The sequence below is a fragment of the Pipistrellus kuhlii genome, unplaced genomic scaffold (genome assembly GCF_014108245.1).
Source record: "Pipistrellus kuhlii isolate mPipKuh1 unplaced genomic scaffold, mPipKuh1.p scaffold_m20_p_85, whole genome shotgun sequence".
NCBI classification, from domain to species: domain Eukaryota; kingdom Metazoa; phylum Chordata; class Mammalia; order Chiroptera; family Vespertilionidae; genus Pipistrellus; species Pipistrellus kuhlii.
The window spans coordinates 744863-760320 of NW_023425590.1; the positions used below are offsets into that span (position 1 = coordinate 744863).

The window sequence follows — 15458 nt, forward strand, 5'->3', positions numbered from 1 at the left end:
GCTGTCTGCAGGGTGCCATGCAGCGGGGAGTCCCCCTGCTCCCGCACAGCCTGTCTGCTGTCTGCAGGGTGCCATGCAGCGGGCCCCTGGCTGTGCCTCTGCGGCAATGGGGGGGAGGGGATGGCGTGGCAGCCGGTGCAGGTGCCTGTGGATTCGCTCCCCGTCCTGCCCGCCTGCCTGCTCTCTGGCTGCCCTGGTGACCTGGCAGGAAGGGTTAGCACCGAAGCTTTGCCTGATGGTTTTCCAGAGCCTCTGGGCCGAGCCAGCACCTGGAGTCCAATGGAACAGATTCCGCGTCCCCTTTACCTCGCCCGGCTCCCTCCTCTGACAGAGCAGCTGAGGCCCAAAGAGACTGTGTGGCTCCCCAAGTTTATGGCTACTTAGCGGAGAAGCTATGCCTATTCATGAATTTAATGACTAATTAATGAGCACCTACTATGGATGTACAGGCATTATTTTAGTCATTGGGAATGCAGTGGTGAGTAAAATGGACAAAACTCTTGCCTTCACAAAACACAACATTTGAGTGGGGAATTAGAGGAGAAAAAGACTGTAGATGAGGTGAATAAGTAAAATATTCAGCCCCGCCCGTGTGGCTCAGCGGTGGAGCATCCACTCATGAACCAGGACATCACGGTTCGATCCCCGGTCAGGGCACAGGCCTGGGTTTCGGGCTCAGACCCCAGCATGGGAGCATGCAGGAAGCAACCGATCAATGGCTCTCTCTCATCATTGATGTTTCCCTCTCTCTTTCTCTGTCTCCCTCCCTTTCCTTCTCCCTTCCTCTCTAAATCAATAAAAATATATTTTAAGAAATATTTAGAATGTTAGGCTGATACGTGCTGGTGGTGGTGATGGTGGGCGGTATGAGTGAACTGTGTCCCCCGAAATTCACCTATTAAAGCCCTCACCCCAGAACCTCAGGATGTGACTGTATTCAGAGACAGAGCCATCGAAGAAGTGAGTTAAAGTGAGGTGATTCGGGGGGCCCTAACCCAATATGACTGGTGTCCTCATAGGAGGAGGAAACCAGACACACACGGAGACACCGGGGACGCCTCCACACGTAGAAGAGACCGCGGGAGGACGGAGTGGGAAGGAGGCGGCCTCGCAAACCTCAGGAGAAACCAACCCCGCTGGCATCTTGATCTCCGACTTCCAGCTTCCAAACCCGTGAAAGCACAAATTTCTGTTGTTTGAGCCTCCTTTGTTAAGGAGGGTTTAGCACATTAATTCAGTAGGATTTTAATTTCGTGCAAGGTGTCCTGGGCCGGCCTCACTGAGAAGGTGCCGCTTGACTCACAGCCTGAAGGACACATGGAGTGGTCACCTGGAAGCCCCATGGAAGAGCATTCCGAGCAGAGGGAACAGGGGGTGCTCAAGGCTTTGCCTGGGATCAGACAGCCAGTGTGTGCGGAAGAGCCAGGAGGCCAGTGCACATGAGGACAGCAGAGTGGGTGAGGGAGAAAATGGGAGCGAGGAAGTCAGGGGGACGTGGGAAGACGTGCTCTGTGTGAGATGAGAGGTGGGTAGAGGCCAGGCTGCTGCTCAACATCTTACAATGCAGGTCTCTCCTCCTCCCCAACCAAGAAACAAGGTGAGAAGCCCTGGGTTAGAGCCCCAGGGTCTGACTTTTGGGTGAACAGGCTCAGTCTGAAGCCCAGGATCTGTGAGTCCAGGTGAGAGGTCATCGTGGCTTGGACCCTGGGGATAGGAGATCTTCTATTATGCAATTGAATGCTTTCTGTTCTGTCCTTCCTGTCTCTACCCTCTTTGTTTCTCTTCCCATTTTCTCAGTCAATATCAACAGAGCCCTACTATGTGCTAACCCTGGGTCAGGGGTTGAGCAGTTTCCAACGGACGTGGTCCACTAGGAGCCTCATCTAGTTGTCCAGACTCATGCCAAAGAGAAGGGAGCTCCAAGGAGCAGCCACTGACATGGGGCTGACGTTGGGAAGTCCACTTGGGGCTGCAGATGGAGCTCTGTGGCGACTGTCCCCATTGGCCATCCCCGTAGACATGAAAGAGAGTGCAGAAAGAGAGCTGGGTGTGTGATGCCCAAAACTTGGACATCATCCTTAATGCCTCTGCCTCTCTGACCTTTATCCTCTCCCCAACACATCCCCAGTTCCCCCCAAATTTCTCAAATCTGTTCAACATGGCTCCATCTCTATCATAATGACTCCAGTCCAAGTGACTGTCATGTCCCACCTGGTCTCTCTGTTGTCACTCTTTTGCCATTAGGGTGGCTGTGTACATTTGCTTTTCCTTGGTTATTAACAAAGTTGAGCTTCTTTGCAGAGGTTTATCGGTGACTCCTCTTCGGTAATCCGGTTGTTTACATGCTCTACCCATTTTTCTATAGCTGTCTCCTCACTGTTTTGTTGGATTCTTAAAATAGGAACCTTTCTGACTGATGTGCCATTGACGGGCGTGCAAAGCGACAGTCATTCCGGAGAGAGTGGTGGCAAAGTGAAACTATGACCCAGCAATTCCGTTTTTCTTGTAGTCCATAAGAGACGCATCCCATCCAGCACTGTTTGTGGTAACAAGGAACTGTTGGCAACAAAACTGTCCATTGTTTGAGGAACTGATAAGTAAAACGTGGTTGAGGCCCAAATCCAATGTCCTTGGTGGTAGGAATTCGTGAGCTCTGGTATATACAGCCTCAGGCATGGGTCTCTAAAGCATTATGCTGAGGGGAAAACAAGAAACATTGAGTGAGTTCGCAGCACTAGACCATTCATGTATATTAAAAATAAATGCACAAACTAAAAAACCTTTTCAGGACGTACACTTGTACTGGTACATAAACATATGAAAGAGGGTGCAAATGGGAGGTAGAGAAATGGGCGGGCCTGTGAAAGAGGGGATGAGTGGAAAAAGAGAGAGAGAGGGAGAGAGAGAGAGAGAAAGAGAGAGAGAGAGAGGCCTTGCTGATCCTTAGGAGCTGAAGAGCATCATCAACATAACTCGTCCCTGACGTCCAGAAAGTCGCCCCAGCCGCCCTTTCACCGTTTTCTATTCTTCATGGACTCAAATGCAGGGACGCATCCTGGCTGCTCAGAGCTGGGCCTCCCCGCACAAAGGACCTGCCTCTCCCCACCCACATGCCAAGCTCTGGCTTCCCGGCACCCAAGTTCTATTCCGAGCAAGTCCCACAGCCAAAACACGCCCAGGCTTCGATCCGCAATGGTTTTTACTCCTATTATTGATTTCTTTTGGAAAAGTCTTATTGATCGTTTAAGATTCAGTGTAAGTGCCTCCCCTCCAAGAGCACTTTCCTGACCGCTGCCCTTTCCCGAATACTCGCCCTTCCAAGATCTCACTTCCATAAGCCCCCTTCCCCTCATCCCCACACAAGTCTCGGTGCACTTATTTTGGGGGACACACCTGCCCCCCAGGGCTAGCGCTGAGCTGGGCTGGTCTCAGGGTCCACAGCCAGCCTGCAGGCTGCGGGGATGGGCTGGTCCGGAGTTAACAAGACCCCGCCCACTTCCCACCCCCTCTCCTTTGCTTCCCTCTCATTGGCTCAGCCTCTCTGCCATCTCCCGCCCCCAACTTCCGGTTGCGGCAAGTGGAAGGCTCTGCGCACGCGCCGCGGGGTGGGACGCGCTCGGTTGGGAGCTGGAAACCAAGAGGGGCGGGCGCAAAGGGGTCGCGAAGGCCGCGGCCACTTTGCAAGGCCTTCGCGTCCGGCTCCCCAGCGCGCAACCCCCGGGGGAAGGGGCGGGACTGAGGCGGGCGTTGTGGCACGTCCCCCGCCCTGGCCCCGCCCCTGGCCCCGCCCCTCACCTGTCTGCCCCTCCCCCTCTCACGCCCGTGCGCCTGGCCCCTCCCTCGCTCCTGGCCCCGCCCCGCTCCTGGCCCCGCCCCGCGCCTAGCCCGGCCCCCCCGCGCTTAGCCCCGCCCTCGCGCCCGCCCAGCCCCGCCCCCTCGGCGGCCGCGCTCCCTCTCGCAGCCGCTCGCCGCTCGCCGCCCGCCGGCTCCCCGCGGCCGAGAGCGGGAGAAAGTCCTGCTGGCGGGCGCCCGCGGGCTGCGCGAGTCCCGCATCCGGGGGCCGCTCCGGCCCGGGCGGCGAGGGGGCCCGGCGGTCCATGCATCCGCCGCCGTCCGCCGCCGCGATGGATTTCAGTCAGAACAGCCTGTTCGGCTACACGGAGGACCTGCAGGAGCTCACCATCATCGAGAGGCCGGTCCGCCGGAGCCTCAAGGTGCGCGCCCCGGGGAGGAGGAGCTGCCCGCCGGCGCCGGCGGCCGGCCCGGTCCCGACCCCGCCGGCCCGGCCCCGGGGCGGCCCCTCAGCCGCCTCCGCTCGCCGTGTCCCCCCAAACCGGCCCTCCCGGGGCCCCTTCTTCGACGCAGCCGCTGGTTCTCCCAGCCTGGCCCCCAGCTTCGAGGGACGAGCCCTGGGCTCTCTCCTCGGACCCTGGCCGCGCCAGCCCCGCGGCTCCCGGACGCCCCGGCCCCCTGGTGCCCTCCCCATCCCGCCCGCGAACGGCCGGGCGGACCCGAGCCCCCGCCTGCCCCGCCGCCCCCTCCGCTCCCCGGCCCCCTCCCTGTGCCCCCTCGGCCCGGCTCAGTCCCGGCCCCAGCCCTCCTCAGCCACCGCCGCCGCGACCCTCACCCCACCGACCCCAGACTCCCCAGATCGCACCCCTTCTCGTCACGGCCTCCCGTCACCTCCAGCCAGCCCCCCTTGTCTTTACGGCCCCGTCGACCCTTCGCCTCCATCCTGAGTCACCCTAAGCCCTCCCCTCCTTCCCCCCAGCCCTCTCACCCCCCTCAGCCCCAAGCCCGCCACGGCCCTTTCAGGACCCGCGCCCACCGTCTGGAGGGAGGCACCTCCACCGGCGCCCCGCACCCCGGCTCCCCACCCGCAGAGTCATCCTCCCAGCCTCCAGGCTCCAGCCCTGCTGCTGCCAACCCGTCCGGCCCCAGCTCCCCTTCAGCTCCTGCTCCGAGTCCTGAGGTCTCCCGCCTTGATTTCCTCCCAGCTCCCCTTTTGCAGACACCGCCCCCCCTCCATCCCCCAGCTTCCAGATTTCGTCTGTTTCATTCCCACTCCGCTGCAGTCTTCACCCATGGGGTGGACAGCGCCTTGGGATAGTAGAGATAAAAAGTGTGTACACATTTTTAAATATGCATATAAAATTGATTTCAGCACTGTTCTGAAGCCACAATGTGATTTTCAAGCTTCAATCTAAAAGCTACAAGAGTAAAAAAAAAACAAAAGGAAAAAAAAAAACCAAAAACTACACAAAAACCAGACCCAAACCTCCTCAACCCAAACCCGACAATTAGATCCCTCTGATCCTTGGATTTCAGGGACAATGCTCAGTCAGTCCTGAAACTTTCCCCTTCGCCACAGCAGTTACCTAGGCCCCTGCAGGGCACTGGGGGCAGGCTGATGCAGTGGTGGACATAATTTGTGTTTTGCACTTGACAGACACCAGAAGAAATAGAAAGACTGACAGTTGACGAAGACCTCGGGGATATTGAGAGGGCTGTTTATCTGCTCAGGTATTTCCGCAAGTCCTGTGAAATTCCTGCTCTCCCCCGTGGACCCAGGCTCTGAAATGTGCTACGTAACGTTCAGTCACTTTTGCATGCATAGCACTTAATTATGATTTAGCTCTTACTCCCACCTAAATTAAGATTTATAAATCAAGATTTAGCTATGGACTTACACATTTGAGAACTGAAATAGAGTAAGATACCTGACTTAATACCACGTGGAGGAGGAGGAACAGAACTAGTGGTTTGAGTTGAATCTCATTCTTTTTTTATTTTCCAGCTTTAGTGGTTCTCACATAACATCCAATAAGTTTAGGTGAGACTCAGGATTATCCAGGGATTAATTTAAGTTACTTGTAGAGAGTGAACCTTATATGCTACTTACTATAAAAAAAAAAAAATCCACAAATACGGTAGTTGTTCATGTTACTTCCGCTATGTGAGCTCCATAAAAATACTTGAGAGATTTTAAAATTTAATTACATTCATCTCACAAGCGCTACAGAATTGCTTAAGGCAAATGTTTATTGTAAATATTTACAAGATTCCCCCCAACTATTTTAAAAATGATGTTTTTAGCTTCTTAAAAGCAAATGTGGCCAACATTAATGAACATATCTATACTTCGGAAACAGAAATTTTCCTAAGTTACTTTGTGTACTTTTGTTTTAAAAACTCTCTTTAATTAGTGCAGTTTTTTTTTTTTTTTCCTTCTCTTTCAGCAAATTAGTTTTTCACCATCTGATTTTGAAAACTGGTGTTATGTACCACGGGGATATTTTGTCATCCTGTTTCCTTAGCTTCAGTCTATTTTTCCAGTTTCAGGTCTGGCAGGTTACCTGTTCTTCCTTGTGTATAGATTATGTTTCTAGGTCCATGTCACTCATCGAAGGTTTCTATTAAAAAATTCCCTTTCCATGGCACCCATTATAAAAAATATTCTTTAGTCTGTGAGTGGCACCTCGGGTTTCAGTTCGGGATTTTAGCATGCTTACAATTTGAAATATCTTCTCCAATAATTCCATCACTTTAAAATGTTTCTGGATCTTGGACCTTCTGTTGATGTTACTGGTGGTCTTTGGTAGCATGCTCTCATCAAGTCTACCTATTTATTTGAAAGAAACCTTTTATTTATGTATTCATTAACAGTATCTGTTTTGGTGTTTACATAGAGAATAACCCAACATTTAACCCATTTGGATATTTTATTGCTATATTTGAAGTACATTATTCCATGAACATGAACATATTAGTACATGAACATGTCCAACATGGTGAACAGTAGTTACAAACAGTTTTTTTTATTTTTATTTTTTTAATTGGAGTAGGTAGACAGTTGGTAAAAGTTTGGATAAGTTTATTTTTAACATGCTGCAGTAAATAATTTGAAATAAGGTCTTACTTCCTCCGCCTGAATTCTTTTCTTTGTCTCAGTGCTGGCTTACAATGAGGAAATGGAGTCTTGCTCTGCTTACCTGTGACAGCAGATACCTTATTCTAGATCTCAGTGACAAGGCTTCTTTTTTAGGATGGCTTACTTGTTTGCTATTTTACTTTTGTTTGTTACCGAACCAGGTCTTCTGAGGTGTCTGTATTTCTCAAGGCAGCGAACATAAGCTTCATCTGGTCCTCGGACTTACAAAGCCTCGATAGAGACTGCTGGGTCCTCTCATTCTTCAGCAAGAGAAGTTAAAAAGAGATCCGATAGCTCTCCTAGTTTCTTACGGCTCATCTGCCTGGAAGGAGGTTTGCAAGGTGACTGAGAACACTAGTTGGGTTGTGTCTGGGTCTGAGCTGAATTCTTCTTTTGTATTCCCAGCATCTCACCACCTCCTGGCGGGAAGTGGGGTTTCACCTCTAGGCCCAGGCGGCCTGAAAGGTTCTTTCAGGCCTGGGATGGGGGGAAGTATGGGATTGTTTGTAGAACTGCTCCAAAGGCTGCCTCCGCTAAAGCCGTCTGATCTCATGTACCGAGCCTTCTATTTGAGATGTATTTTACTCCTTTAAAGAAATGTTTGGCCTCCCCAGTGCTGTAGAACCCAATATTGAATTCTGGTTTTCTCTCTCTCTGATTTTCAGGTTTATTTTTTAATGCTTTACCTTTTCCTTTGTATTGGATCGTTAGTATCCAGACATTCTTCTTTGCTCTCCACTTTTGAATGTCAGATTTGTTTTTTTAGCTCTATTATGTTGCATATTAAAACTATTTTGGAGTACTATTTTAAATTAGAATTTAGAGTCAAATGAGTAGGAAATGCTTTACATTAGTAGAGATTCTCATAACTTAAATTGAATCTAATATTTAAAAAAAGCATTATATACTTAGTACTGTCATCCAATGAAAAACAAATCACACGGTTTATTACCTTACTCCATAGCGTGGCAGACCAATTATTAATGCTATTTTCACAATTAAGTTTAGAACATTGTGGTACTTAAAGATTTGACAAGACATATTTGTGGTTTTGCATAAATATGATGCTGATATACCCATCTGTGGCATTTAGCACTGAAGCAAAACAACTTTCCTAATAGTCACAGCTTGTGGATTAGTCAAAATCTTACTGCAACATCTTTTTCTGTTCTCTCTCCTCTTTGAGAGTTTGGCATATATTTTAGGAATGTACTTAAAACATGTGAATTATTTTGCTAGAGAAGAGTCTTTAAGTGTGTATGCTGTGCTTTCATTAGGTAATTCTTTACTCATATCTCTAATTGCATACCAGATAAATCACATATTCTTTTTTTAAATAAATACATTTTATTGATTTTTTACAGAGAGGAAGAGAGAGAAATGGAGAGTTAGAAACATCGATGAGAGAGAACCATCAATCAGCTGTCTCCTGCACACCCCCCACTGGGGATATGCCCTCAACCAAGGTACATGCCCTTGATTGGAATCGAACCCGGGACCCTTCAGTCCGCAGAGCGATGCTCTATCCACTGAGCCAAACCGGTTTCGGCAAATCACATACTCTTAAACTTAGCATAAGTGACTCCATCTCAGCTGTGTAATGTGGTATCCTACTGAACCCTCATTTTGTTTTAATGGCATAATTGAGATGTAATTCATGTACAATACAGTTGACCCATTTGAAGTATAGGGTTCAGTGGTTTTTAGTATATTCAGATAGTGTAACCATCACCACAATAAATTTTAGAACATTTTCCTAACCCAATAAAAAAAACCCTGTACCAATTAGCAGTTCTCTCACTGCTTCCCCGCCTGCCCAGCCTTTGGGCACCACTACTTATTCCGAACCTCTCATGGAAGTTCAATTATACAGTATGTGGCCTTTTGTGACAGACTTCTTTTACTAGCATGTTTTCAAGTTTCACCCATGTTGTAGCATGTATTGGTGCTTCATTTTTTTTATTGATGATAGTATTCTGTTGTGTGGATATATTCCATTTTGTTTATTCATTCATCAGTTAGTGGATACTTGGGTTGTTTCCTGTCAGTCCTCTGAAGCAGTCAAGCTGGCTTCTTCACTGTTACTGAGCTATATTGTGTTCATCCTTCCCTCTGCTTTTACCCATCCCGGGGTACCCCTTCATTCTGTCTCCCCGGCATTTTCCATCCCCAGGACCCATTTTAGGAAAGGCCTTTCCTGACTGCTGAACCACCTGTACCCCATGCTTCTCCGAGCTCCCATATCATTTAGTGTCTGCATCCCGAAATTAATGACTACTCTGTATTCCTTAACGTGTGCGTGTGTGTGTGTGTGTGTGTGTGTGTGTGTGTGTGTGTACATTTTCCTTATCAGATTGCAAGCTCTTGGAGGACGAGCTGTATTTTGTGTTGTTGCTATTTTGGTTCTTTATTGTACTTTGCTGCAATGTAAATACATATCTCTTATAGAATAAAGTATATTTGTTTATTTGAAGATGACCAAAATGTAAGGTGGGTTAAGCCACTTCTGATTTTTTGGTATCATATCCGATAGAATCGGGCAGATTTAAGTTCTATCCGGTTGTGCCATGTACCATCTGTGTGACTAGGGGCAAGTTATTCATGCTTGGTAAGCTTTTGCTTTCTCATCTGTAAGTGGAAATAGTTCTGTTCCCTCAGGTTGTTGCTCTATGTTTAGAGCCCCTGCCACAGAATAGGTACCTAATTAACGTTCATTCCCTCTGTCACCTTTTCTTGTTTACTTAGGTGCTTGAGGTAAATGTCAAAACTTTGAAAGAGGCTTGCTCATTTACTTATGGAGAGAACTTGGGTAGGTTTCTTATTTCCTCTGAGTTCAAGCCTCCTAATCTAAACTGGGAATAATAATACTTATGTTATAGGATTGTTAGGAAGATTAGAGAAACTGCGTGGAGAGGGCACCATGCTTGGAGCAGAGTTGTTTCAGTAAAGGGTAATTGTTACCGGCCTTCTAAATCTTCCACTTGCAATTCAGAACACATTTCACTTGGGATGTACAGAAAAATTCCCATCAAGAAACTTCATGTAGCTATAAAGTGTTCTCTCCAGATGGTGTTCCTTTGCGGTTAATCCTTCACCTTGATCCAAGGCAATCAATATGATTTGCCTTTTGTCATTTTGGATTGGGTTTTTCCAGTTCTAGAGTGCGGATATATGTGTTCATGTCTCTTGGATAAATGCCTAAGAATAGAATGCTAGGCCATATGGTGAGTGTAAATGTGTGTGTGTATATATATATGTATCTATTATTTTTTACAGTTTTATTTAGGTATAATTGACACGCAATAAAATACATATGTTTAAACTATATAATTTGATGAATTTTGACATATGTATATACACATAAAAACATAACTATTAAGATAATGAACATACACATCACTCCCAAAAGTAACTAGATATCCCTCTAGAATATTCTCTCCCCTTTTTTGATCACTTCCCTCACTTCAGGCAATCACAGACTCGCTTTCTGTCACTATAGATTAGTTTACATTTTCTAGAATATTATAGAAGTGAATCATACAATAGTTACTCTTTTGTCTGGATTCTCCCCCCCCAAAAAATAATAATTTTTTATTTCTATTGTTATTTCAGAAAGGAAGGGAGAGGGATGGAGAGATGGAAACATCAATGATAATAGAGAATTGTTAGTCGGTGCCTCCTGCACGCCCTCTACTGGGGATTGAGCCTGCAACCCTAGCCTTGACCTGAATTGAACCTGGGACCCTTTAGTCTGTGCCGATGCTTTATCCACTGAGCCAAACCAGCCAGGCCTGTCTGGCTTTGTTGCTCAATGTAATTATTTTGAAGTCCATTCATGATGCTCCATGTATCAATAATTTATTGCTTTTATTATGATAGTTCTTTCATTTCATTATAATATGTTTTGCATATTCATTGATCATTTAATAGACATCTGGATAGTTTCCAGTTTTTGGCTATTACAGACTATGAACTTTCATGTACAAATCTTTGTGTGGACATGTGCTTTCTGTTCCTCTCTGTAAACATCAAGGAGTGGAATGGCTGAGTCATATAGTAGGTATAGCTTATATTTTATAGGAACTGCTAAACTGTTTCCTAATTGATTGTGCAGTTTTACATTTCACCATCACTGTGTGAGAGACTGAGTTGCTCCATATACTGGCTGATACTTGGTATGATCAGTCTTTTTATTTAAGCCATTCTAGTGGTGTTTCATTGTATTTGTAACCAAACTTTCCAGATGACCAATGGATGTTGAGCATCTTTACGTGTGTTTATGAGCCAGCCATAGAGCTTGTTTGCTGAATAGTTCACCCATTTGTTGGATATTGGCTTTGTGAATATTTCCTAGTCCATGGCTTGCCTTTTAATTTTTACAAGAGCATGTTTTAAAGAGCAAAGGCTCTCTTTGCTTTGCTGTGGTCAAATTTTGGTGAGGTCTGATTTATTGTGTTTTGGTTTGTTGTTTTTTTCTTTATAGTTAGTACTTTCTATGTTATATTTAAGAAATTTTTTGCCAAACCCTAGGTCATTAAGATTTTTGTCCTTGTTTTCTTTTAGAAGTTTTAAGTCTTAGCTCTTAATTTTAGGGCTGTGATTCATTTCCAGTTAGATTTTGTGTACAGTGTAAGGTAAGGGTTGCCCCCCCCCCCCCGCCATATGACGATATTGTGCAACAGAAAGGGCCACTTTGCTGTTGTAAAGACCAGGGGACCTGGCATCTGTCCCTGTAATCACATTCAAGTCACTTAAGTATTTCAGGCACCGGTTCCTTCTCTTCCCTCCATCCTATATAATAAAAGGGTGATATGCAAAATGACCCTAAAGGCAGAATGACCAGAACGACCGCTCTACCAGTCACTATGAGGCTCACTGACCACCTCTTGGTCCCTTTTCCCGGCCGGCAGGCTCTGATCGCCCGATGGCAAGTGGAAAACCGGGGGTGGGGGGTAGGGGATGAGGGTGGTGCCAAGCCAAGGCCCCTGCCCCTCCAGTCACCCCACACAGAGAAGGTGACCTGTGATGGGGGTTGGGGGTGGGAGGGGGCTGGTTGGTGGGTGGGAATGGCCAACCTCTCGGTCCTTCCGCCTAGCCAGCAGGCTCTGATCACCCGATGGCGAATGGGGAACCGAGGGTGGGTGGTGATGGGGGGCAGGGTTGGCTGCGGCAGCTGGGGAAGATGGCCCTGAGCACAGGCCAGGCCTGGGGACCACACCCAGGCACGAACTTTGTGTGCCGGGCCTCTAGTGTGATGGGTTGGGCCCAATAGAAATTAAGTTTCCATGTTGCTTTAGCAGGCTATTCTCAATTCTAAGAAAAGAAAAGATCTTGAACCCCAATTTCTAATTTCATCCTCTACGGAGGTGCTAGTAGACAGCCCTGAATGGCAGAAACTCCTTGGATAGTGAAGAATTTCAGATTTATTAATCTATTCAAAGAACCAACTTTTGGTTTCATATGTTTCTCTAATGATTTTTGTTCTAACATGTATTATTTTCTTTCTTCTACTTACCTTGCATTTAATTTTCTTTTCTCTAATTTTTTTAAGGTGGAAGCTTAGGTTATTGATTTTAGATCTTTCTTCTGTTCTAATATATACATTATAATGCTGTAAATTTTCCTCTAGTCACTGCTTTAGCTGCAACTCACAAATTTTGATCTGTCAAACCTTCATTATCATTTAATTGAAAAACATTTTAACATTTATCTAGAGACTTCTTTGACTTATGAGTCATTTAGAAGTGTATTGTTTAATTTCCTAATATTTGGGAATTTTCCAGATTTTTTGTGTGATTGATCCTTATTTCCATTATGGTTTGAGAATGTGCTTTGCCTGATTTCTGTGACTTCCTCCTTCTTCCTTATTGCAGCTTTGATTTCATTTCCTACTATTAACTTCTTCCCTTGGTGTATGCTCCAGCCATCCTTGCCATTTATTAAGCATACCAAGTACACATCTATCTCAGGGCTTATGAGTTTATTGTTCCTTCTGCTTTTAATGTTTCCTCAGATACTCACATTGCTAGCTCTATTATTTACTTTCAGATCTTTACTCAAAATAAATGTTTATTCACTTTCAGATCCTGCTTCCTTAATCTCTCATAAATGGCCCCACCATCTACTTAATATCATAGCTTAAAACCCTGAGAGTATCCTCAATTTTTCCTGTTCCTCATATCTCTGATATTTAAACAGGTTAAATCTTTCTTTTACAAAATAGAATCATTCACAGGGTTTCTGTAAGTTTTCTGATATAAACATTTAAAACCCTACATTTCTTTAGTCAAGATGGTTTTCAAATTTTTGATTAGTAAAAACCTGCTAACGGGTCAAAATTCCGGTGTTTTCACTTTGGAAAACACTAGTTTCTTTTGGTACACTAGTGGGCAAATAGATATGGCCTCCTCATTTTTCTTCAGGAAAATATTTTGTACTTTTCTCAAATAGCACATATTTTATTTTCTCAGCTCTAGTCTATTACTAAGGAACATATATTATAATCATTCTGTAGACTCATTCCATATTTCTTTTTATTAGTCAATGAGAGCTATAGAACATGTTTCTTAACAAAATTTGTTGCTAAGAAACACGGAGCACAGCCACTAAAAGCCGTGTGACCTTGGTAGCATCATTCAGCTTCTCTGCATTGTCAATAAAGTGAGGGGGATTTGCCAGTCATGCTGTTAGGATTCTTTCTTGCACCCGTGACTCTAAACTTAACTCACTGCTCACCTTAGTTATCAACTTGCCTCAGGTGGTTAATGCATTCAAAAAGATTTATTTATTGCTAGTTAAAAAATCACACAAAAACACTCAAGGTATACCAGTCAGCTCTGATTCTTTTGACTAGTATTTTCTAAAAAAAATTAATGTTCAATATTTTGCATGATAAACATTTCTTTTTGGTTTGTGTAGGTAGTGTATAAACAAGAATAGAATGTTTTGTTATTCTTCATGATTCCCATGTAAATAAGTAGCACATGGACCTAGTCTTGTGACAACATGCTAAAATATTTTTATAAGCCCTCGCTGGTTTGGCTCAGTGGATAGAGCATCGGCCTGCAGACAGAAGGGTCCCAGGTTCAATTCCGGTCAAGAACACAAGCCCACATTGGTTGTGGGCTTCATCCTCAGTAGGGGGCGTGCAGGAGACAGCCAGTCAATGGTTCTTTCTCATCATTGATGTTTCTGTCTTTCTCTCCCTCTCTCTTCCTCTCTGAAATCAATAAAATAAAGTTACTTTAAAAAATACATATATATCTTACCTAAATCTATAATAATAAAAGCATAATAAGCTAATTAGACCAGACATCCTTCCAGACCACCTTTCGGAGGAAGCTGGGGCTGCAAGGGAAGCCTGGGTCCCAGGTGCCAGAGGAAAGCCAGTGCCAACAGCCGGGGGGAAGAATGGCCCAGTCTTGCACAAATTTCATGCATCGGGCCTCTAGTTTTTATATAATTTTATACTCGTATGAGTTAATTTATACATTAGTTACTTACCCTATGTAATAAAAGGCTACTATGTGAATTGTCCCCTGGAGTTTGACAAGGGTATGGGGCCAGCCCACCAACTACCCATGGCCCCTGCTCCTGGCAGACCCAGCCCAATAAACCCTGATCAGGGCAGGCTGGCCAGACCCAACCTGTGCACAAATTTGTGCACCAGGCCTCTAGTATATCAATATTTACTCATTGAATTACTTATGGTAAAATTAAACATTATTTTTCCTTAGACAATGTATTTTCTTTTTTCAAGTCAACTAGAGGACTAGTAATTCATATATTACAAAAGGAATGATATAGATGTCTAAAATAGTTCTTGTATTATAAGGAACAGCATGGGGAAACTTGACTTCATTTGTTTTTCTTAAGGAATAAAATACACGTTTGAATTTATTTTAAATTAATTGCTATTTAGGAACCCATGAGCCATTTTATAGGATCAGTAGATTCTTTTTTTCTTGCTTGTGTGTTTTTTTTTTTTTTTTTTTTTAATTAGATTTTTGCTTTGTGAAGATAGTGTCCTAACTCTGACAAGAACTAGCTGGCTGACCTGAGCAACTTCCATATCTCTAGGTATTGGTTTCTTCATTTGCCAGCACGTGAGGAGGTGAATTACATTTCCAAGGCCCTCTTTAACGCCAACATTCCATTATGCCCTATCCTTAGCGTTAGAGAGAAGGGATCAGCATTTCACACAGCTTTTACAAGATTGATTTTTGCTTGACTGATGAACATTTACATTTTATAATTGATTTGATTGTATTATTTTTTCTCTGATTCAGTGACTCAGTTTCAATATCAGTCAAACGAACAGTGAGGAGCCACAGTATACTGGTAGGGACTCCCTTTCTGAGTCGGATTCCCACTCCCAGATGTCAGCTGTGTCCATGGCTTAGTTTCCAAATGTGCAGCTGGAGCTCTGGGCTTTCTCCCCACTCTGGACAGGACTGCTTGCTGGGCGGTGTCAGCGAGATGCCTCTGGCAGAATATCTCACCGGCTTGTCAGACTTAGTGTGCCTGA

At 45.3% G+C, this 15458-nt stretch overlaps 1 protein-coding gene across 5 annotated transcripts in view; it reads left to right on the plus strand.

The window, feature by feature from the left end:
* The first annotated feature begins 3939 nt into the window (after positions 1-3939).
* The window catches only part of PPP4R4 (protein phosphatase 4 regulatory subunit 4), a 74787-nt gene continuing 63268 nt past the window's right edge, over positions 3940-15458 (plus strand). For 2 of the 5 annotated variants that reach the window (XM_036425821.2, XM_036425822.2), the window contains exons 1-2: positions 3940-4214; positions 5450-5523. In XM_036425821.2, coding sequence (XP_036281714.1) covers positions 4098-4214; positions 5450-5523 — 191 coding nt within the window. In that variant the 5' untranslated portion in view covers positions 3940-4097. The remainder of the gene's footprint in view (positions 4215-5449; positions 5524-15458) is intronic. The other 3 variants (XM_036425820.2, XM_036425823.2, XM_045577205.1) reach the window with 2 other exon arrangements.